At 37.5% G+C, this 24,494-nt stretch overlaps 1 protein-coding gene across 1 annotated transcript in view; it reads left to right on the plus strand.

Annotated features, from left to right (window-relative positions):
• Window positions 1-24,494, plus strand: part of LRRC9 (leucine rich repeat containing 9) — a gene marked incomplete at both ends in the record, with an annotated part of 86,759 nt that overhangs the window by 20,479 nt on the left and 41,786 nt on the right. The window contains 9 exons of the mRNA XM_079769789.1: window positions 963-1,139; window positions 1,462-1,579; window positions 5,709-5,841; window positions 8,027-8,149; window positions 8,971-9,086; window positions 12,733-12,945; window positions 16,555-16,674; window positions 20,308-20,499; window positions 22,784-22,909. Coding sequence (XP_079625915.1) covers window positions 963-1,139; window positions 1,462-1,579; window positions 5,709-5,841; window positions 8,027-8,149; window positions 8,971-9,086; window positions 12,733-12,945; window positions 16,555-16,674; window positions 20,308-20,499; window positions 22,784-22,909 — 1,318 coding nt within the window. The remainder of the gene's footprint in view (window positions 1-962; window positions 1,140-1,461; window positions 1,580-5,708; window positions 5,842-8,026; window positions 8,150-8,970; window positions 9,087-12,732; window positions 12,946-16,554; window positions 16,675-20,307; window positions 20,500-22,783; window positions 22,910-24,494) is intronic.

Here is a 24,494-nt window from a genome sequence, read left to right on the forward strand (position 1 = left end):
AATTCATGCATGAGGGAAGGGTGTGTCCCTCAGCCTAGCCTGCACCCTCTCCAATCTGGGACATCCCTCTCACAATCCAGGACTGCTGGCTCCCAACTGCTCATCTGCCTGCCTGCCTGATTGCCCCTAACTGCTTCTGCCTGCCAGCCTGATCACCCCCTAACCACTCCCCTGCCAGCCTAATTGACACCTAACTGCTCCCCTGCTGGCACAATTGTCCCTAACTGCTCTCCCCTGCTGGCTTGGTTACCCCTAACTGCCCTCCCTTGCCAGCCTGGTTGCTCCTAACCGTCCTTCCCTGCAGGTCTGGTTTCTCCCAACTGCCCTCCCCTGCAGGCCTAGTTCCCCCCCCCAATGGCCCTCCCTTGCAGGCCTGATCCCCCCAACTACCTTTCCCTGCAGGCCTGGTTGCCCCCAACTGCCCTCTCCTACAGGCCTGAATCCCCTCAAACTGTCCTCCCCTGCAGACCTGGGTCTCCCCCAACCCCCAACTGCCCTCCTCTGCAGGCCTGGTCCCCCCTAACTGCCCTCCCCTGCAGGCCTGGTCCCCCCCAACTGTCCTCGCCTGCAGGCCTGATTGCCCCCAACTGCCCTCCCTTGCAGGCCTGATCCCTCCCAACTGCCCTCTCCTGCTGGCCATCTTGTGGAGGCCATCTTGTGTCCACATGGGGGCAGCCATCTTTGACCACATGGGGGTGGCCATCTTGTGTGTTGGAGTGACAGTAAATTTGCATATTACTCTTTTATTAAATAGGATGTTTCAAAATTTAGCATCTCTTTTATCGATTAAATAAATGTGCCCAATTTGAACCAACATAGAGCCACTATATGATGATGTATCTTTGTGGGGGAAGGGGACATAAAATATGGGCTATAACTATTAACATATGCAACTTTGTGTTCTTCAACATCTTGAGGAAAATCTATTACTTTCTTTGTATATATTTTGTATCCCTATCTAGGTTCAATTCCTGCTATGAATTAATTCTAGCACGTTTTTGTTCATGGGACTTCAGATCATATGGTATTACAGGAGTGAAAGTAAAACGTGTCATCAAAGTTAACAACCGTATTCTGAGACTAAAATTTGAAGATAAATTCCAAACATTTTTGGACAATGAAGATATGCATGATTCAGAGTAAGAAGTTAAATTCCATAAGGAACATTTTTTAAAGTCTGATTTTATTTTGTAAAAATGTCTTCCTGTTTTAAAAGTTTACAATATTGAAAATATAACTTCTTAGTAAATATTTCCTTTCCATGCAACTCCCTTGACCAAGATGACCTCCTAGTTTATCCACATTTGGGCTCTTGTTGAGACTGAGGGCGAGTGGAAGTTTAATAATGACACTGGAACATCCAATATAATTAGGATAATCCTGGGCAGGACATACAATTTTCTTATCTATAGCTAAACTTTTTTAATATCAGATTTCAATTTTTTTATCTCTATTCTTAAGGACCTATAGAAAGATGCTGGAATGCCTTTTTTATGTTTTTGATCCTGAAGTTGCAGTAAAGAAAAAACATCTGCTACAAATACTTGAAAAAGGATTCAAAGACAATGAAACAAGCAAAGTAAGAAAAAAAAATGTCATTCAGAACAATGGTCTCTTCCTCATGAACAAAGTTTCGGTTAAGCATGAACTTTTTCCTAAATCCTATATTTTTAATGTTTTTATTGATTTCAGAGAGGAACATCAATAGAAACATCAATAATGAGAGAGAATCATTGATCAGCTGCCTCCTGCACACCCTACACTGGGGATCAAGCCTGCAATCCAGGCATGTACCCTGACCAGGAATTGAACCATGACCTCCTGGCTCGTAGGTTGATGCTCAATCACTGAGCCACACCGGCCAGGCAATCCTTTTTACTTTTTACCCATATGTAAATACTAGAGGCCCAGTGCACGAAATTCGTGCACTCATGGGGGGTGTCCCTCAGCACCGGCCTGCGCCCTCTCAACGGCCAGGAGCCCTCAGGGGATGTCCAACTGATGGCTTAAGCCTGCTCCCTGTGGGAAGCGGGCCTAAGCCATCAGTCAGACATCCTTAGCACTGCCACGGAGGCACGAGAGGCTCCCGCCACTGCCACTGCGCTTGCCAGCTGTGAGTCTGGCTTCTGGCTGAGTGGTGCTCCCCCTGTAGGAGCGCACTGACCACCAGGGGGGCAGCTCCTGCATTGAGTGTCTGCCCCCTGGTGGTCAGTGCGTATCATAGTGACCGGTCATTCTGCTGTTTGGTTGATTTGCATATTAGCCTATTATTATATAGGATAGTAAACTTCTGTTTCACAAAAGGCTTAGTGCTATCATAGAAAGTATAGCATCCTCATTCTTTGGATTGTACAAGAATAAGTCCATTAATTTATCTGCATGACTATTTAATCTTGCTAGGTATCTTACCTTTTATGTTATGCTCCTTTTGTTGATGATCTTGAAGTCTACTTTCGTCTGTTTTCAGCATTCCAAAGTCCATCCCATCTTGGAAAAAAAAATACATTCACTAACACTGCTGTGCTTTCTGTCATCTTATTTTTCTCTTTCTTTTTACTGCCACCATTTATTTATTCTCTACTTCACTGTCCACACCTTGATGCTGACATTGCTCTATTCCTGATCACCCCGAGCTCCAAAATAACATCAACCCTTCTCAGTCCTCTACCTTCTTGTTGATGCAGCTGTAGCACACTGGTATAGAGCAGTGTTTCCTAACTCTTTTCACATCATGGCACACATAAAATAAAAACATTGCTACATTTGAATCCATACCCTACTAACCAGTTATGAGACTTCCCCTCTCTGTGCCTGTTTCTTCCTATCTGTAAAATGAAGATGATAATAGTATCTACTTCACAGAGTTGTGGTCAGGATTCAGTGACATATGAATTAAAAAAGTTCTTGCATATCAATGTCTACAACATCATTTTTGACAAGAGCCAAAAACTAGAAACAACACAATGAATGGGTAAACAAACAAATTACATATATATATATATATATATATATATATATATATATATATATATATGTAATTTGTTTGTTTACCCATTCATATATATATATATATAGTATTATTCAGCCATAGAAAGTAATGAAATTCTGATACATGCTATGACATGGATGAACCTTGAAAATATATATTAAGTGAAATAAACCAGACACAAATGGCTAAATACTATATGATTCCACTTATATAAGGTACTAGAACAGGTAGAGATAGAAAGTAGAATATGGGTGAACAAGGGGGGTGGGGAGGATAGAGGAATAAGGAATTATTGCTTAATGAGTACAGAGCTTCTATTTGGAAGGTTGAAAAGTTCTGGAAATGGATAGTTGTGATGGTTGCACAATATTGTAACTATACTTAATGCCAATAAATTGTATGCTTAAAATGTTCAAAATGGTATCTTTTACCATATTTTTACCGACATTTTAAAACAAAACAACAACCTCCCAGCTGCTCTGTGGAGAATGGATTGAAGGGAGTAGGAAGAAATAACAAGGGCACTATATGCAGGTGCTACGCAGCTTAGGTCAGAGGTGAGGGTGGCTTCAGCAAGTGGTGTGGTGAGAGTGCCCTCTCTGTACTTTCTGGAAGAGAAGTATGAAGGAGGTAGGGAATTGAGAGTTTTAGAAGGTAAAGTGCTCAGGGTCATTTCAGAGAACTGTGAACCGCCATGGGCACAGATCTGGGGTAGGGGAAGGATGGGGCTAACATTTCTGTCTGTTTTCTGCCTGCCAGACACTGTGCTAGTGCTTCAACTCCTGCATCTCCTAAAGGAGATGCAATATCTCTAATCCTCCCAGTGGCTCTCTACAATGCTCTATCCAGTAGCCACTACCCACCTGTGACTGCTGAGCATTTGAAGGGCTACCAGCCAGAACAGAGATGGGCTCTAAGTTTAAAATATATACCAGTTTTTGAAGACATAGAACAGAAAACGGGACTGTAATTTCTTATATTGATTACTTACTGAAATGATAATATTTTGGAAATATTTGATTAAGTAAAATGTATTATTAAAATTTATCAAAAGGGTTCTTGGAGCAGTTCCTGGCACATACATTTTTTTATAACATTTACTACTATTGTCTGAAACATTTGATACTATTGACTGATCTTTCCTTTCTGAAACTCTCCTTTGGCATCCATGATATTGCACTATTTTTATCCTCTTATTTTTCTGATTGCCCTATCTTTGTTTCCTTTTTGTTCCTTGTCTTGCTTCAAAACATCAGAATGCCCAAAGATTAAATTTTACTAACATGCCCTTCTTTCTACACCCACCATCAATTACTCTCATTGTTAAGATCTTAGAAATGGAGGGACATATTGGCTGGAAAAATCTCATATTTCATTGCTTTGTGTAATGTACATGATTTCAATAATAAATAAAACCAGTATAAACAAGTTTAGGAACAAAATTAACTGACTTTTGATAAGCATACAACATGATTGGATGGAATTAGAAGTACATCAGTAATTTTAAAAGTACCCTCTTATACTGACTGTTACCATACTGTGGGTTATAGAGAGAATGGAAAATATTGGTTAATGCTGTGAATTGGTTAAGTGGAAATTGATTAAGTGGCAAGCAGTTGGAGCACATTTGTTATACTGAAATGTAATAATTTATATGCATTTCTCCAAAAGTCCTTGAGAATAGGGTCTGTTTATAGATTCTTAGTTGAAGTCTGAGGAATAAAAGATGGATAGTTGGGCAGATGGATGAATGGCAATCACACCTGTTTCTGTGCCTTCATATGTTTTCTTCCTCTTAAAAATACTTTCCTCTATAAAGTTTCTGATTGTTGGAATTATGTCTAATTTTGACCACTTCAGTTAAAAAAAAGATATCTTATTTGATGCATCTATTGATGCCTTGTATTTTTAATTATTGGGTATAGTTTCCATCCCCTCTCTTATTTGACGGCTAAGACCATGCTATAGCCTCACAATGCCATACAAATAGCTTGCATCTAATAAATATTAAGTGATGTTTCCTAGAAATCTAAGAAGGTTGTACTTACTGGGATGTGGAAATTGTGGTCATATGAGCCACATTTCAGCATTTATTTTATAAAACCCCTGGACAACAGATTTCCCAATGCAAAAAAAAAAAAAGATATAGGCAATTCAGCATTTACAGAAAAGTTATATTTCTAGATAATTTGGCTACTAACATTAAACTAATAATAACTTCAAAACTGAGTAAGTGACATGGAGAAGTAGAACTGAGTTTAGATCACGGCTTTGCCAAATTCTACATCTGTCTTTGGATAGATCATATAATCTCTCTTAGCTCTATTTTTTTTTTGACTGATAAAACTAGAGATTGATTGCTCTTTAGAGTTGCTTCACAACAAGTAACGTAGATATTTCTGATAAAACACTTTGAAGAAAGAAATCAAGTCACAGTGCAAACTGAAATTTCTATGCATTAGCACAGTGAGATGTATCTGAAAAACAAGGTAGATTATTAGACCAGACATATTATTAGAAAAAATATACATATGTTAGAACCTTCATTAATGTAATGGATTTTAGGATTTTCTTTTTGGAATATGCACGATTACTAGTGGGGTATCAGTGAATATGTGTAAAACTGTAGCTCCTGCACCACATAAACATAAAATAATAAACCCATTATGTTGAAGTATTACCAATTTTATAAAAATACTGGCTTTGTTTTTCATTACAGCTGCCTCTCAGAAAGGAAGCTGTCCCTCTTGCTAACAGCCTAAGTATGTGTGAGTGTCCCAGAATTGAATTTCTACAGCAAAAGCACAAGGATGAGAAGAAAAACTCTTTTGACCACGAGCTCTTTAGACACGGTAATACAAATATACTCTATTTCTGAACTTTTAAGTTCTAAGTCTTCAAATTCATTAGTTTCATAACATTTTTTGATACTTGGTTTATCAACTCAGGGAGATTTTCTGAAACCATTTTATTTAGTATTTACCATTGTAGTGATACATGACTTTCTGATCTATTACTTTAGTCAGGTTGTCAACAAATATTACTGAGTGATTATTATGTGTCAACATTAATAGGATGAGACTCATTTGTTACTCATATTTAATCCACGTTATCTAATATAAAGTCTGCTTTTGTTCATTGTGTCCTAAAATAAACTTTAAATATACATACATACATACATACATACATACATACATACATACATATAAATGTATATATATTATTTACACTTACACATACCCCAAATTTGTGGGAAAGAGAACTTGGCCCATTTATGCAATAATCATCATAGAGAGCACTCAGGAAGGCAGGCCTTATTTGTCCTTAATTATCAAAATATAAAATGATACGAAAACCTGGTTATAAATCCAAAATTGGCTAAAGACCCACTGTGAAGTATATGGATTGCTTTATAAGTTGCCTTTTTAAAGATAAACTTTTCTTATTTCATTGATTCAGTCATCAGAACTTTATTTGCATCTTGAGTAGATATAAATAAAAGTACATGACCCATTTGTAGGACGCTTCTAGAAGAGGCTCCCTGGTACCTACAGATTAGGGGAAAAGACCAACTCATCATGTCCTCTCTTGCCTGGCCCTCTTCCACAGTTCATTTTTCCTCCCACCAGTATTTACTGAATGCTTACACACAGTGAGGCACTTGGTAGGTGATAGGGATAGTCAATGCAAACTAGACAGTCTTGTCTTTTATGGTGCTCACAGGTATTAATTATTATGCAAATTAATGTAGAATTACAATTATCATAAGAGCTACAAAGACGAAGTATTAATGCATAGTATCCATTCTCATCATAATGAGAATTGACCAGGTCAGGGAGTAAGGGACACCTATTCTTTGGTCTCAGCTATCCAACCTACTGAAGATTGAGTAGTCAGAAATTTGGTTAACTCATTTATATGAGTGATATTCTAGGTTCCAGAAAATTAAGCAGATTATTGAATCTAGAAAGAACTATTTATTTGAAAAAACAACATTTAAATTTTTTTTCTCATCCTTCTCCATTTCCATCCTAAGGATGGTATTTTCTATCTTTCTAGCATATGCTTTCTAAAGCAATTAGTGTTTATCAATTAACATTTTATAGCTTACTAGAGGCCTGGTGCACAAAAATTTGTGCACTCGGCAGGAGGGGCGGGCGGGGGCGGGGGTCCCTCAGCCCTGCCTGCACCCTCTCATAGTCCGGGACCCCTCAGGGGATGTCTACTTGCTGGCTTAGGTGGACATCCCTCTGGCAGCCCAGGAGCCAGTGGGAGCGGGCCTAAGCCATCAGTCAGACATCCTTAGTGCTGAGAGGCCCCTGCCACCACCGCTATGCTCGCAGCCGTCAGGCTTGTGGCTGAGCAGAGCTCTCCCCCTGTGGAGCATCTGCCCCCTTATGGTCAGTGTGCATCATAGTGACCAGTCATTCTTGGTCATTCCACTGTTAGGGTCAATTTGCATGTTACCCTTTTATTATATAGGATATGTAGTTCTTTAAAAAGTCATCTGAATGTTTTATGCATAATAATTAGAAGTTACTCTATATGATTCAGTGACTCCTGGAGATCCTTAGGATTTAGTGAATCTCAAGGTTCCCTAAAATCTAAAGGGAAAAGAAATGTTCATCCATCAGTAGACATTTATTGAATGCCTCCTATGCTCCAAGCCACATGCTAAATACTAATGATGCAGAGATGAATTTTTACAACAGTTAACATTAAGGACAACAGATTTCTTATTTTAAATTACTTAATAAAAACATTGCTAAATTATTGGGTCCTTTCCTTCCTTTTCTGTAAAGCTTTGCTTCATATAATCACAGGAATCTCCTTTTAGAACCATTGCATTTATTCAACAAGTATTTCTTGAGCTACTATTTTGGATCAAGCAATGTGCTATGTGCTATCCAGTGGCAACAAGTTAGGCAGGATCTCTGCCCTTACAGAATATACAGTCAGGTCTGGGGCCAATAAGGAATGTTATATTGGAAAATTACTAAAATGAATTGGTAAAAATGATTTGTTTTTTCAACTTAGGCATCCTCCTCATTACAAAGGTTTTCCTTGGCCAGAGTGTTCAGGCTCGTGAACATGACGCCATCAATCAAGCCAACTATCCAATGGTTAATTCAGTGTTCGTCCCTCGAAAATGTGCACTAAGTATGTCTGCCATAAAGAGAAATGTGCTTTCATCTTTCTGAATACAAAATGTTACAATTTAACCTCTACTTAAAGTAATTAGTAAACTTTTCTACAAAAAATGTTCCTAGATACTAATGAACTTCCATTTTTCTAACCCCTACATCAATGCCATTTATGTGTGCAAATATTTTATTTGTAAAATTTTATATTTTACATACATATAATATATATATATACACACATATATATATTACATATGATAAAATATAAAAACCCTTTTAACAACAAAGGTTTTAGATAAATACATTTTTTAAAAAATATATTTTATTGATTCTTTACAGAGAGGAAGGGAGAGGGATAGAGAATTAGAAACATCGATGAGAGAGAAACATTGATCAGCTGCCTCCTGCCCAATCCCTACTGGGTATGTGCCTGCAACCAAGGTACATGCCCTTGACCGGAATTGAACCTGGGACCCTTGAGTCCGCAGGCTGATGCTCTATCCACTGAACCAAACTGGTTAGGGCTAGAAAAATAATTTGTCAAAACTATATGATCACATATTGAATAGAAAAGTGGAAAAGTATGAAAAGGGAAATAATATGAAAAAAAAGTAAATCCTACTATCTATGTTGTGACAGAGTGACTAGTAAGTACTTACGGAATTAACAGTCTATGTAGTGTGGGAAAATATAAGAAAAAACCCTCCACATACTAACATAATAGTTGGAACTTACTGAATTTGTTGTTTATGAATCTATGTAAGAATGAAAAAGTATATTATGTGTCATGTTGAAGAGTGTTTGTTTTGCCTGTTTTTGTTTCTGATTTTACTCTAGATTCTATAGTGGGACAAAGAAACTGTGATTGCAGCTTTCGGCAGTGCAAGTGGTTTGTCTTTGATCATGACCTTGTTTTGCCAGAATACATCGTTGAATTTGAGTTTGTTACAGTGGTATGGATGTATTTTTAATACTAGAGTTTCTTAAATGAGAACATAACATTAATTTGAAGTCTAATAATGTTACGTCAAAATATAAAAACCCTTTTAACAACAAAGGTTTTACTCAAATTTTATATATACTCAAATTTTAAAAGCAAATCATTATGACACCTAAATATTTTAATTATGCAAATATATTACATGAGTACCATATGGCTGGAGTCCCACTGGAAAAGATTCAAACTATATTGAAGAATCTATATATATAAAAGCCTAAGCAACCATTGCAACCAGTCACTATGATGTGCACTGACCACCAGGGGCAGATGCTCAATGTAGGAGCTGCCCCCTGGTGGTCAGTGCACTCCCACAGGCAACCTCCCGCGGCTGGCAAACCTCCCATGGTCCCTCACCCCAGCCGGCTGGGTGGTAGGTGGACTCCCACAGCCAACCTCCCATGGTCCCTCCCCCTGGCTGGCTGGCCCTGATCAGCCCCAATCGCCAGCCAGGCCGAGGAACCCCACCCATGCACGAATTCGTGCACTGGGCCTCTAGTATGGAATAAACATGAAAATCTGCTTTCACTTCAACCTCATTCCCTTTCAGGAGGCATCCATTATTAACAGCTTTGTGGGTTTGTTTTCAGACTTATTCTATGCATTTACAAATATAACAACACATACCATTTTACATTGTAAAATCAAATTCTAAGTATTTTGTGATGATTTTTGCCATTAACAATAGGTTTTGGACATATTTTCATTTCAGTATATATAGGTCTATACATCAGTCTTTTGCTAGGTGCATACTATTCAGTAATAATCTTATTTATTTGACTTCCCTATTGATGAAACATAGGTTTCTTTCAGTATTATTACTATTTAAAACAATATTTCAGTGAACATCATTGTAGACGTTTCTCTGAAGCATAGATTTAAAGAAGAATTTGGATAGTAAAAGAGCATATACATTTTAAATTTTGATAATTTGAGCATTCTCTGCAAAGATTTTACCATTTTATAAATTTCCAACAGTATTATAGTGTTTGTTTTTTTGCATCTTTACCGACACAGGATCTTACCAATCTTTTTTTCCTCACTCTGATGGGCAAAAAAAAAAAAAAAAAAAAAAAAAGGTTATTTTATTATTTCATATGTTATGGGTTATTTATAATTTTTTTAATCACCTGTAATATCCTTTAACCATTTTCTATTGGGCTCTATTGTTTTCAAACTAATTGGAAAAATTTTTATATTCATTCTGGATATTAATCCTTTATCATGTCTATATCTTGCAAATATTTTCTGTCACTTATATTTTTATTTGTAGCAAAAAACTTACCTTTCATTTTAATTTGTAATTTACACATTAATTTTTAAGAAGTCAGATATTTCTCTTTTCCAGTACGGATTCTAAATTTTATGTCTCATTTCAGAAGGCTTATATAAATATTCTTTTTTTTTCTTCCAAATCTTATATAGATTATTATAAAACTTTTAGATATTTAGTTCCATCTAGGTATTTTTCTATATTGTGTGAGGTAGGTATGGTGATCAAATAAGTTTTCTCTTAAAAATGAATAGCTACTTGACAAACATCATCTTTTTCCCTCTACTTTAAGATACCATCTTTGTTTTTTAAATTATTTTCATATAAAAGGGGTCGATTTATAGATCTTTCTATTCTGTTCCATTCATCTGTCTAATCTTAGATCCCTATCACATTGTTTTGGTTATTACAACCTTGATATGTTTTGATAAATGATAGGGAAAATTCCCTTCCCCTGACCCCAACTCATCGAGAAAATAAATTCTCAGCTACTCTTGAGCATTTTCTTTTCCAAATAAAATTTAGAATCAGCTTGTTAAGTTCTATTTTAAAATCCTATTAGGATTAGATAGAGATTTTATTGAATTTAAAACTTCATTTAGGGTAAAATGAATACTTTGCAGTATTGGGCCTCTCATCCAGGAACATGATAAGTTATTTCATTTAATTTACTCAAGTCCTCTCTGACAGTTTTCTTTATACAAGCTTTAATTCTTGTTAAGTATAGTTCTGGGCATGTATATTTTATATTGTTATTATGAATGGAATTGTATTAGTCAAGTATGCTTTCAGCAAAAGACACAGAAATGCAGACAAGTAGTAAATAGAAAAAAAACTCAAATTATAAGTAGTTGTCAGGTGGGCAGTTCCTGACCATTCAGTGATGTCAGCAAGGACAGTAACTCCATCATTCTTCTGCTTGCCACTTCATGAGCTCTTTTGACCTGAAGATTCAGTTCTTTCTTTAGTTTATGGAAGTTTTCTTCTTGTAATTCCTTGATTATTTCCTCTCTTCTATTTTCTGTCAAGCTCCCTGGAACTAAACGTTGGACATTCTAAATTATCCTCCACATCTTACAAATTTTTTCTTTCATATTTTATATCTTCAATTTTAAAATTTTGTGTTCTGGATGAGTTCCACAATATCAGCTTCCACATTGCTAATTTGATCTGCTACCATATCCAATTGGTTTGTCAAATCATTTATTAATTCCACTTATTGTTTTTATTTCAAAGTTTGTATCTTATTTTTCCTATAGTAGATGCTTTATTCTATTATAGATGCTTTATTCTCCTAGGTTTTTGAAAATTCTCTTATAGACTCTTTTGTTTTTTTTCTAGAATCATTTCTGTCTGTTCATATTTTTCTTGCTTATCGGTTACATAATTATCTGATTACTAATTACCTGGAGCATTCTCCTGCTGTTTTACTTGTCCACTCAGAACACCAAGTTTCTCTGGACCTGCTCTGCAGTGGTTATCTCCTGCATGTGTTTTGGCTAGAGGTTACCTTTCTGCTCCTATTTCTCTGTCAATTCAGTCCCCTCTGATTTATGTCTCACAATTTCTAGTCTTTTGTTGTGCCCTATCCATTGTAATATAATTTTTTGCTAATTTTAACTAATATTAGTGGGAGGGGATGAATACATCACACCTATTCTTAGCCCACAATTTTAATCTACTTTCATACATTGCTAATGTGATTCTTATCATCATAGGTATCTACACTAATAAAAGGGTAATATGCTAATTAGACTGGGCATTTTCCGGATGACCTTCCGGACATCCTTCCAGACAAAGCCTTGGTGGCGGGGCTGAGGCAGAGATGGTTAGGGGTGATCAGGCCAGCAGGGGAGAGCAGTTAGGGACATCAGGCTGGCAGGCAGAGGCGGTTAGGGGCGATCAGGCAGGTAGGCAGGTGAGCAGTTATGAGCCAGTGGTCCCAGATTGCGAGAGAGATATCTGACTGCTAGCAGTCAGACATATCCCGAGGGGTCCCGGATTGGAGAGGGTGCAGGCTGGGCTGAGGGACCCCCACGTCATGCATGAATTTCATGCACTGGGCCTCTAGTCTATAATATAAAAGCATAATATGCTAATTAGACTAGACATCCTTCTGGACGACCTTCCAAATGAAGCCGGGGCTGAGAGGGCTGAGGCAAAGGCGGCCACTGTGGCGGGCAGGGGCCGAGCCCCTTGCACGAATTTCGTGCATTGGGCCTCTAGTTATTATATAACTAAATAAACTTATCTTTTCTAAATAGCCTATTTCTTTTTCAAAATGATAAACTCAGCAATCAAATTTTCAATATTTTAAATAAATTTTTAGGTCAAGACTTATTCTTTATTTTCTTCAGTCAACAATGCTATTCTAGAAGAAAGCAAAAAAAGTTCAGAAGGATCAGTACTGTCCCAGGAATTGAAATTTGATGATGAAGTTATAAAAATGGACCCCAGGATCAAGCCAAGACCAAAACTTATTAGTTTGGATGATAAAACAATACTTTCCCTTGCCAAGACTAACATATACAGTCATATTGTGGTAAGTATTATGATGAATAACGTTTTTGGACAAGATCCTTAAATTTGGAATCAGAACCTATCATATGAAATCTAAAGATATTAAACCACCTATCTGATCATGCCAGGCATCATGTGGTCAAATTCCAAAGTACCCAACCCTTTTCTTCTATGTGGGCTACATTTGTGCTGTCTGGTAGCAATGTTATATTAACTATACATGTAATTAAAATTTTTCTATTATTCACATTTACAGCGTATTTTAAAAGTTGGCCCTGGTCAGGTAGGTTACTTGGTTGGAGTGTTGCCCCGATACACCAAAGTTGTGGGTTCTATCCCTAGTCAGGTTACATACAAGAATCAACCAATGAATGCATAAATAAGTGGAACAACAAATCGATGTTTCTCTCTCTCTTCCTCTATCAATAAATAGATAATAAAATTTAAATGGCAGGATTAATTTTAGTAATATATTTTAGTTAATCTAACATACCCCAAATATTATGATTTTGAAATACAATTGATATTAAGATTCATTAACCAAATTGTTTCATAATAACTATTTGAATTCTGGAATATGTTTTACAGCACATTCCAATTAATTGTTTCTTTTTTATTTTTTTCTTTATTGATTAAGGTATTACTTATATGTCCTTATGCCCCCATTGCTCCCCCCAACCCTCCCACTCATGCCCTCACCCCCCGGTGCCTGCAATTCATTGTTCCCACACTATAATATCAAGATGTCATATTTGAGTAATAAAAATTTTATTATAAAACCTTAGTAATGCAAGGTATAATACATATGAGTGTGTTTTGACTGGATTGAAATTCCATAACATGTATTTCTGTAGACTTAAAGGGACTGAATAAAAGTTAAAAACACAACAGAAGATAGGTCTTTTATTATCTGTGGTTTGTAAGATAAAAAAACAGAGAAGAGGAAAAAAACAAACAAACAAACAAAACAGAGAGGAGGAGAATACGATTTCAGAATGCCTTAGCCTGCTATTGACCTCAACCTGGATGCATTAATTTGGTCAACACCCATAAGAATGGAGAGGCTTTTTCATCTTAAATTTGTTTATACTGCTTAAAAGCCAGCAAACTTTCTAGAGCTTCCAGTAAGAATACTAGATGTCACAAGAATGTTCAGAGAGCACATTCTTTGTTTTCCTTCTTTGTGCCATTACTGTAAGTTCAGGTACATACCTCTCATTCTCTTTTTGGTCTTCCCCACTGGATTGAGTTTTATGAAAATATACATAAAAATAAATAAATTATATAGAAATAAAAGCCCCAGATTTGTAACAGATGATTTTATATTCTCTTATAGCACAATTACATACCAAAAAATTAGGGTTGTCAGTGATAGTCTGTTTTTTGCACTGATTTATTCATCTAGCATTTACTGAGATTGGGCTATGTTTTAGGCAACTTGGGGTTCAGAATGAAGAAATTATTTTTCCTGCATCAAGGACATCATTTTAGTGGAGGAGACAGATATGTAAAAAAACATAGGAAGTCTGGAGTTGCTGGGAGAGTTCCACAGAAAGAGGTGTTTAGTGCAGATTTTTGAAGGATAAGCGAAATTTAGTTGTTTACATATTCCAAGCAGAGGAAATACTCTACCCATAGGCACATGGTTTTGAAAGAGCATGGTGTCTTCAGGGAACCAGAGAAACTCAGTGTGACTAGAACATAGGATGTGTGATGGTAGGAGGTAGAGGTGTCGGTTGGAATACAGGAAGCAACATGAAGCAATAGGTGGAAGAGTAGGAGATTATAGCCATATTAGATTGGATTTTTAAAGGCAAATTTAAAATTTTAGATTCTTTAAGAAACCGGCTCTCTGTAAAGACTCTAATTTTGACAGCTTGTGATTAGATTTCACTAAAGTTGGACTGGTGGTATGGAAATCCAGTAAAAACTATTGTAGTAGTCCAAATGACAAATAATAGTCTGAACTAAGGCACTGATAGTAGTGATAGTATGGAGTGACTGGTTTGAGAAACATTTCTAGAATCAAATGAATGTGGAAAAGAGGGAAAAGGGATGATCAACAAATCTGATAGATAGTGAAACTCTTAATCAGGATTGACAACATAGACTATCAAGCATATATATATATATAGGAAAGTTGATGAATTCAGTTGTGGACATGTTAGGTGTAAGGTATCTGTAGAATTTATGATGGATGATACCTACATATGACCTGTAGAATAAACTGGTATGCATAAATTGGCCCTTCTTAATTTTAGCTAAGTTTTGACAACTATTTGACATTTACTTGTTTCTCCCTACCAGGAATTTAGTTGTGTCCATAGTATATGTAATAAGGTATTAGATGGTAGAGGTAAGTGAGGAAGATTGGGAGGTAGACACCTGATTTTATCATAATACCAATTTATTGTGAATACTGCATTTAATTGTATTAATACATTTTCTTATGCCACTGTTTATTTTGTAGACTATATATAAACATAATCTTCACTTGATACCATTCACAATGCTGTAGCTTAAAAAGATATTTAGATATCAGGGTCTCCCCCAAATATAAAAATATATAATAACATTCATTTTTATATAGCCCAGGAGAAATGAACAGGGCAAGTCTGGGCCAAATTCTGACATAGAAATTGTCTTAGCCACTCTTCCACCTCCTTCTTTGATGTTCTGTCCTTCTACTTTAGCACCTCACTCAGCCTTTCATCCTCAGTCCAGTGCTCTCACAAGGTTTCCTGCAGTCAAGGTATATCCTTGCTATCCTCTCTCTCTTGTGAGTTATCCAGCTAATATCCAAAATCTTTAGGGCCTACATTGTTCACTAGCTAGCCTAAGCAAGATATCGGTCCTAATAAATATCTCAACAATATCTATATATATAAAAGTCTAAGTGACTGGCCAACCAGCTGACTGGCCAACTGTACGCTAGCTATGATGCACACTGACCACCAGGGGGCAGATGCTCAATGCAGGAGCTGCCGAGCTGCAGTGACTTGGCAGCTGGGGGTTCTCAGGTGATGCACCCAGAACCAGAGAGGAGGGAGCTTGATTCCGGGGTGCATCACCCAAGAACTGCCCTCCCGCAATTGGGGGATGTTGGAGAGCCAGTTTCGGCCCGATCTCCCCAGGCCAGGCTGAGGGACCCCACCGGTGCACAAGCCCATGCACTGGGCCTCTAGTATTTAACTATTTTCTTAAAATAATTTTATGCCAATTAAAGATAAACTTGGACCAAGTGGAAAATCAAATTAATCAAGAACCAGATCTAATGATGCTATAATAAACTATACCTTCTAAAAATCCTACATTAGATTTTTAAGATATATTTTATTGATTTCAGAAAGGAAGGGAGAGGGAAAGAGAGATAGAAACATCAATGATGAGAGAGAATCATTGATCGGTTGCCTCCTGCATACCCCATGTTGGGGATCGAGCCTGCAACCCAGGCATGTGCCCTGACCAGGAATTGAATCATGACCTCCTGATTCATAGGTCGTCACTCAACCACCGAGCCACCAGCTGGGCAGATTTTTTTTCATATTGGCTCAATCTTAATGTCATTTAAGTAACTATGGTAGAAAGTATAATCTGTCTTATTTTTAATTTATGTTTTATTTTACTTCAGAATCTGAATCTACATGGAAACAGCTTGAGTAGACTGAGAGATCTCTCCAAGTTAACAGGACTTCGAAAACTTAATATCAGCTTTAATGAATTTACTTGTTTAGATGATGTATACCACTTGGTAAGAACTGTCCTTTTGAAATTATTTAAGTAAAACAGAATTATTAATTTAATGGATATATTGTGATTGTAATTATGACCTCATATATATCATATTCAAGATTATATAGCCCAGATCAGGAACAAAACCTACATAGACCATACTATGTTAATTTCTCTAAAATAGAAATTCCATTTGAAAACCAAATATACATCTATGGTCATATCTTATTTCTAGCTACTTTTAAAAAATTTTTATTAAAACCATTCCAGATTATTTTTAAAAATATCCTTTGGAAAGTGTTGTTTTCGTTTTATTCTGCTCTTACTACTTCACATCTAATATTGTCAGTTCCTCCCATCTGTTCATTATCCATGTTATTTCTTTTTCTCTCTGCCTTGTCCTTTCTACCTGAATGTCACATGCATGGCTCTTGTTTGAGTTATGTTTGTCGTCTCATAGTTCATAGGAAAATTACAGTAATGCTCATATACACATTACTTTGGATCTTGTCTGGCTTTTGCTTTCCTTGTCATATATTATATAGCAAAACTAATTACATATGTGATTTCATAACACCAATCCAGCATTCCAAGTTTCCCTGGGTCCCATCTCATTGACATACCTTTTCAGAATATCATTCTCAGCTCTTATTCATTCTCTACCTCCTAGCAACCATATCAAAACCCTTGCACTGCTGCTTCCACCACTGTTGTGGGAGCGGTTACTTGGTTTATTGGCCTTAGGTTTCAGTGTTAATTAAGCTCCCTTCCTTGTATCTTATGGTAAGCCAAAGTCCCATTTATTTATTTATTCATTTATTTATAAATTGAATTTATTGGGGTGACATTGGTTCACAGAGCCATATAGTTCTCAAGTGTACAACTCAACAAAACATCATCTGCATACTGCATCTTGCACCCATCGCCCAAAGCAAAGTCTCTTTCAGTCCCCATTTTCCCTCTTTTGCCCATTTCTGTTTGCTCTGCCCTGGTGATTCCCTGAGACCCTGCCCCACCCAATTTAAAACCCCACCCAAGCTGTGGGCAGCAGCTTTTGCATGTGAATGGCCTGTCCTTTCTCAGGCTAAAAACCTGTCAAACAAGCTGCAGCTTGGTCAGGGAGCCCCAAACCTATCAATAAAAGGCCCAAGACCCAGCACCAGCACTATCCTGCCTTGCTTCACAGCTGGACCTCATCTGGGCACTTCCAAACCTGATACAAAGAGGGGGAATCTGCAGATCTCTCTGGGTGGCCCTAGGCAGTTGCTGACTTTGCACCTCCCTGGACACCCAAGAGCCAGTGTACCCAGTGGTCAGTGTCAGACCATACCAGATTACAACTCTACACATCTGTAAGTGACACACTCAAGGGGCAGATTCAGTGAGCACTAAAGCCCCAATGAAGCAAGTCCTGCTCCATAAGGGTGTCTCCTGCACAGGAGTGTTCCCACTGTAGTTGCAGCTGGTCCTCACAGCCATTTGGCCTGGAGGTCAATTCCTCCCAGTGACACTAACAGCAATCAAGTCTCAACTACAAAAAGGCTGTGCTCACAGCCCACAAAGGGGTGCACCTAGAACTCCCAGCTTAGGTGACTGGGAAGGCTCAGCCACTGAGCCCTATAGGACAACTACTACATAAGTCCACTCTATCAACTCAAGGAGACTTAGCAGCTCTACCCAATATATAGAAACAAACACATTAAAGCAGCCAAAAAGCAGAGACAAAGAAACATGTCACAAATGAAAGTAATGGAAGAAATCAAACTACTGGATATAGAATTCAAAACCACAGTTATAAGGTTATTCAAGAATCTTCTAGAAACCTCTAAGGGACTTCGTGAGACTTTCAAGGATCTTAGTGAGAATGCAAAAAAAAAAAAAAAAAAAAAAAGGAAAAGGACCAGTCAGAAATTAAGCATACACTGACTGAAATAAAGAATAATATACAGGGATTCAGCGGTAGATTAGAGGATCCAGAGAATCAAATCAATGATTTGAAATATGAGGAAGCAAAAAACACCCAAACAGAAAATCAAAAAGAAAAAGAATCCAAAAATATGAAGATAGTGTAAGGAGCCTCTGGGACAACTTCAAGCGTACCAACATCTGAATTATGGGGGTGCCAAAAGAAGAGAGAGAGCAAGATATTGAAAACCTATTTGAAGAAATAATGACAGAAAACTTCCCCTACCTGGTGAAAGAAATAGACTTACAAGTTCAGGAAGCACAGAGACCCCAAAAAAAAGGAACCCAAAGAGGACCACACCAAGACACATCATAATTAAAATGCCAAGGGCAAAAGACAAAGAGAGAAATTTAAAAGCATCAAGAGAAAAGCAGTTATTTACCTACAAGGGAATGCCCATATGACTGTCAGCTGATTTCTCAACAGAAACTATGCAGGCCAGAAGGGAGTGGCAAGAAATATTCAAAGTGATGAACAGCAAGAACCTACAACCAAGATTACTCTACCCAGCAAAGCTATCATTTAGAATTGAAGGTCAGATAAAGAGCTTCACAGACCAGAAAAAGCTAAAGGAGTTCATCACCATGAAATCAGTATTATATGAAATGCTGAAGGGTATTCTTTAAGAAGAGGAAGAAGAAAAAGGTAAAGATAAAAAATATAAACAACAAAGTGGCAACATACCTATCAACAATTGAATCTAAAAATTGAATGAATAAAAAATCTGATGAACAAACTGATGAATGGAATACAAGGAAGGGCATAGAAATGGAACAGACTGACAATTCTCAGAGGAAAGAGAGTTGTGGGGGTGTGTGGGAAGAGATTAGACAAAGATCTTATATGCATGTATGCATTACCTATGGACACAGACAATAGGGTGGCGAGGGCCTGGGGTGGGGTGGGAACCGGGTGGAGGGGAGCTATGGGGGGAATATAGAGAGACCTCTGTAATAATCTCAACAATAAAGATTAATTTAAAAAAATTAAAAAAAACTATCCTAATAATACACATATTAGATATTATGCTATCATTAAAAATAATTTTGAAGAACATTTAATGATATGTGAGCATGTTAAAGGATACAAAATTCTATGCAATATAATCTGTTTTATACAAAAATATATATGTCCCTATAATAAAAAATTTTCAATTATTCTTTCTGAGCAATAGAATTATATGTTTTCTATATTTTCTTTGTATCTGTTTATTGTAGTTCCCAAATTTCCAACAGAGAATATGTTACTCTAATGATTTTTTAAAATTCATGCACTTTTGAATAAGAAAATCTTAAAATAGGTTTGGTTTGTACCTCTGAAGATCAACCTTTTAACCATGTTCAATAGTTTAAAGCAAAAACCTAAGTATTAAGAAGTGTAATTCCTTGTTTTGGGGGACAAATTATCTTCCCAGTTTCTCTTTGCCTTCTCTTCTCTGGAAGCAAACAGTGCCACTCTATGTTAATAAGGGTGAAGTGTGAATTAAGAAAGAATGACTAAAATAAAATACCTGTAGCTCTATAGGGAATGTATACATTGATACAATGATTGCAGTATAACTACTGTTTAGGTTTCTGTGAGGATTACCAAAAAGCATGCAGAATACTTAGAGGATCATAGAGAAAGGAACTATGTAAATACAAACCACAGTCCTTTCAGCATCACTTCTATTTGTATCTATTGCAGTACAACCTTGAATATTTGGATGCAAGCCATAACCATGTGATAACGCTTGAGGGATTTAGAGGTCTGATGAAACTGAAGCAGTTAGACTTGAGCTGGAATCAACTGAAAAAATCTGGCGATGAAATAAATATATTATGCAAACACACCACAAGCCTTCTTACTCTTGATATTCGACATAATCCATGGCAAAAGGTATGTAACAGACGTGATAAAAAAGCAAACAATTATTTTTATTTCAAATAATTTTTATTATTTATTTTCTCACTACTATTCGATGATAGCCAGAAATAGGCAAACTATCTTCATTGCATTAGAATTTCTTCTTTAAAAAATATTTTTTATTGATTTCAGAGAGGAAGGGAGAGAGAGGGGGAGAGAGAGAGAGAGAGAGAGAGAGAGAGAGAGAGAGAGAGAGAGAGAGAAACATCAATAATGAGGAAGAATCATTGATTGGCTGCCTACTGCACGCTCCCCACTGGGGATTGAGCCGGCAACCCAGGAATATGCCCTGACCAGGAATTGAATCGTGACCTCCTAGTTCATAGGTTGATGCTCAACCATTGAACCATACCAGTCAGGCTAGAATTTCTTTAAGTATTTCATAAGTTGAATTTAGTATAGTGATCAAATGAATCAAATCCTACCTAATGAAAAGGTAATATGTAAATTACCATCACTCCGCTACGTCCACGATTGGGCCAGCGGGAGGCGCAGGGGGCGGGACTCGGGGTGGCCAGGGTAGCCGATTGGGCCGGTGGGACGCTGAGCTCGCGAGCTCAGCGTCTGTGCCATGGCTGTGCTGCGGAACAGAAGGGGCCTCTGGGGCAGCGAGCTCACGTCCCGCCGCGGACCATCAAAAGTGGGGGAGCTGGGTGCCTGTCTGCTCCGGCACCAGGCCTTTCAGAAGCCTCCACCTTGCTGGAGGCTTCTGAAAGGCCTGGTGCACCAGCGGACAGGCACCCAGCTCCACTGCGATCAAAAGCAAAAGCGTGTAGGGGACCCTACATGTGCATGATTCAATCATGCACTGGGCCTCTAGTGTTACTATAAAAAGTAACATTATAGCCTATAAGAAGGCTATAATTTCATGCCAGACATTTTTGTAATCTAATAGTTTGATAGTATTATGGCTTTAAGAATGTTAGATGTCATTGCCATTTATAAAACTTCAGAGAGTTTATGTAGCTCAGTGTGCTAGAACTTTATTGTAATGAAGCAAAGGAACCAAGTACAGTAAAAGAAATATACTACAAAGGGGGGAACAAATTTGTCATCTCCACTACTATGTTCTACTATGAAAAGAAATTTGAACACTTTTTTCTCATCAAAAAATATGTAGGTTCATGTTAAGAAATTTCAGTATGCAATGATTATATTTAAGTGTATATCCAAGTATTTAAAACAATCCCCAAGTTTATAATTTCAAGAATCCTCCTTTCTTGCTTTTCAAAGATTGGTTCTATTCAATTGGCCATATTACTGTTTATATTTCTTATATCTTGCTCCATAAAATTAAAAGATATTTTTCTTTTACCAAAGTGGACTTCTTAAATCATCACAGTACACCTATCTCCCTGTTTCCAAATTAAATGTCCAGGGCTGAAGATCCATGTTGAATCCCACCCGTAGCTGAATAGCTGACTGCTGATCTAGATTGAAAGAAGGCACCGCCATTGTTCTTTGAACACTTTCACCACAGTCGCTTTTCAACAGCTTATGGGATTTCCCCCTTTGTAAGAATAAACCATCCACCTCCAAACAGGACAGATGAATTCACAAATATAATTTAATTTCAACTATTATGTAAAGAACTAGAGGCCCAGTGCACAAAATTCATGCATGGGAGGGGTCCCTCAGTCCGGCCTGCACCCTTTCCCAATCCGGGACCGCGGGCTCCTAACTGGCCTGGCTGCCTGATCACCCCTAACTACTCTGCCTGCCTTCCTGATTGCCCCTAACCACTCTGCCTGCCTGCCTGATCACCCCTAACCACTCTGCCTGCCTGCCTGATCACCCCAAACCACTCTGCCTGCCTGATTGCCCCTAACCACTCTGCCTGCCTATCTGATCACCCCAAACCACTCTGCCTGCCTGATGCCCCTAACTACTCACCTGCCTATCTGATCGCCCCTAACCATCTCTGCCTACCTGCCTGATCGCCCCTAACCACCTCTGCCTGCCTGCCTCATCGCCCCTAACCACTCTGCCTGCCTCATCGCCCCTAACCACTCTGCTTCGGCTCCTGCTGCCACGGCTTCGTCCAGAAGGACGTCTGGAATGACATCCAGCTGTCGGGTCTAATTAGTATATTACACTTTTATTATTATAGATAAGCTAAGCCTTTATTTTTGGATATATAATAAAATGAAAGGTGCATAATTTTGAGTTATATGGGAAGGAATGAAAAAGCACTTCCTTCCATGCCGTAACAGATGTAATATTTTGTAAAAATTAACTTTCTGTTATTTTTCCCCAGCCAGCCACACTAAGGCTGAGTGTTGTTGGCAGACTGAAGACCCTGACTCACTTAGATGGGGTTGTAGTTTCGGAGGAAGAAGCTACAGCAGCTATGAAATTCATTAGTGGCACAAAGATTACTCAGGTTAGATTTTACTCTTTAATACTAATTGTGATATTTTGAATATACAAATAATATTTCCTATATTCTTGTTCTGTTATTAAGATTTTATATCCTCTTAGCATACTAATAAAAAAGCAATTAATATATAACAATCATATCCCTTGAATTTTTTTCCTGTTTAAATGTGTCCCATTTAACTTTTTAAAAAAATATATTTTATTGATTTTTTACAGAGAGGAAGGGAAAGGGATAGAGAGTTAGAAACATTGATGAGAGAGAGAGAGAGAGAGAAACATTGAACAGCTGCCCCCCCCCCGCCCCCGCACACTCCCCACTGGGGATGTGCCCGCAACCAAGGTACACGCCCCCAACCAGAATCGAACCTGGGATCCCTCAGTCCGTAGGCCGACGCTCCATCCACCGAGCCAAACCGGTCAGGGCCCGTTTAACTTTCTATAAAGTAAGATAAGCTTAGAGGCCATGAGAAATCATTTAGTGAATTATCTACATAGTATTGATATTATATGTTTGTGTTTGAAAAAAACAAAATCTATTAACTTGAAGGAGGGGAGAGGTCTATGTTACGCAGATTAATAGTGCTAATATTTTGGACAAAGTCGCTTCAACATTCTAAATATCTCCAGTCTAGATTTCTATCTATTTATTTTTTATAAGGCATTTAAATATTAGTTAATTTTGGATCTATCAAAATGAAGGAAAGAAACTCTTTTGTTGATTAAAAATACAATTAACTCCTGAAGAAGAGTTGGGGATTTACCCTACCAGAAATAAAAACTTACTAAAATCCTTTAAGACAGGGGTGGGGAATATCTGGCCTGCGGGTTGGACTAGTATAAGGCCAGTGAAATCATTTGGTCTGGCCCTGCCAACACATTAGGGATGAGTTAATTAAATGTTTGACCAAATATAGCAGACTAATTTTTGTATGGCCCACAAATGATGTTATAAATATCCAAATGGCCCTTAGCAGAAAAAAATGTTCCCATCCCTGCCTTAAGACAATGTGGAATTGGTGCAGAGTTAGACAAATAGACCAAAAGAATAGAATATAAAGACTCAATATTGACCCTCACATGCATGGAGACTTGATAAATAACAGAGCTGCCTTTACAGATCAGAGAGGCTAGTCAATAAAAGGCACAGCGACAAATGCATTAAGAACTTCACTGTAAAAAGAAAAACCAATATGTTTTAGAAAAAAATATCAGAGATTCTCATTATGACCTTGAATTAGGGAAGAATTTATTACACAAGAAACAGAGAGCATAAAACTGTAAAAGGCTGGATTTGTTTTCAGTAAAATTAATACATCTGTTCCTCAAAAGGGATTCCATGAAAAGACATACTAGGAAAAGAAATTTGCAACACATATAACTGACAATAGATTTTTTTTTATAATTAGAATATATCATGAAAATAACCACCCATCACATAGAAATAAATGGTCCAAAGATTTAAACAGACACTTCACTGGAGAGGAAATCAGAACAGCCAAATAACTTAGGAAAAGATGCTCCACCACATTTGTACTAGTATTCAAGAAAAATGAACATTAAAACTGCAGTGACTGCTCTAGTGGATAGAG

The sequence above is a fragment of the Cnephaeus nilssonii genome (assembly GCF_951640355.1).
Source record: "Cnephaeus nilssonii genome assembly, chromosome: 4".
NCBI classification, from domain to species: Eukaryota; Metazoa; Chordata; class Mammalia; order Chiroptera; family Vespertilionidae; genus Cnephaeus; species Cnephaeus nilssonii.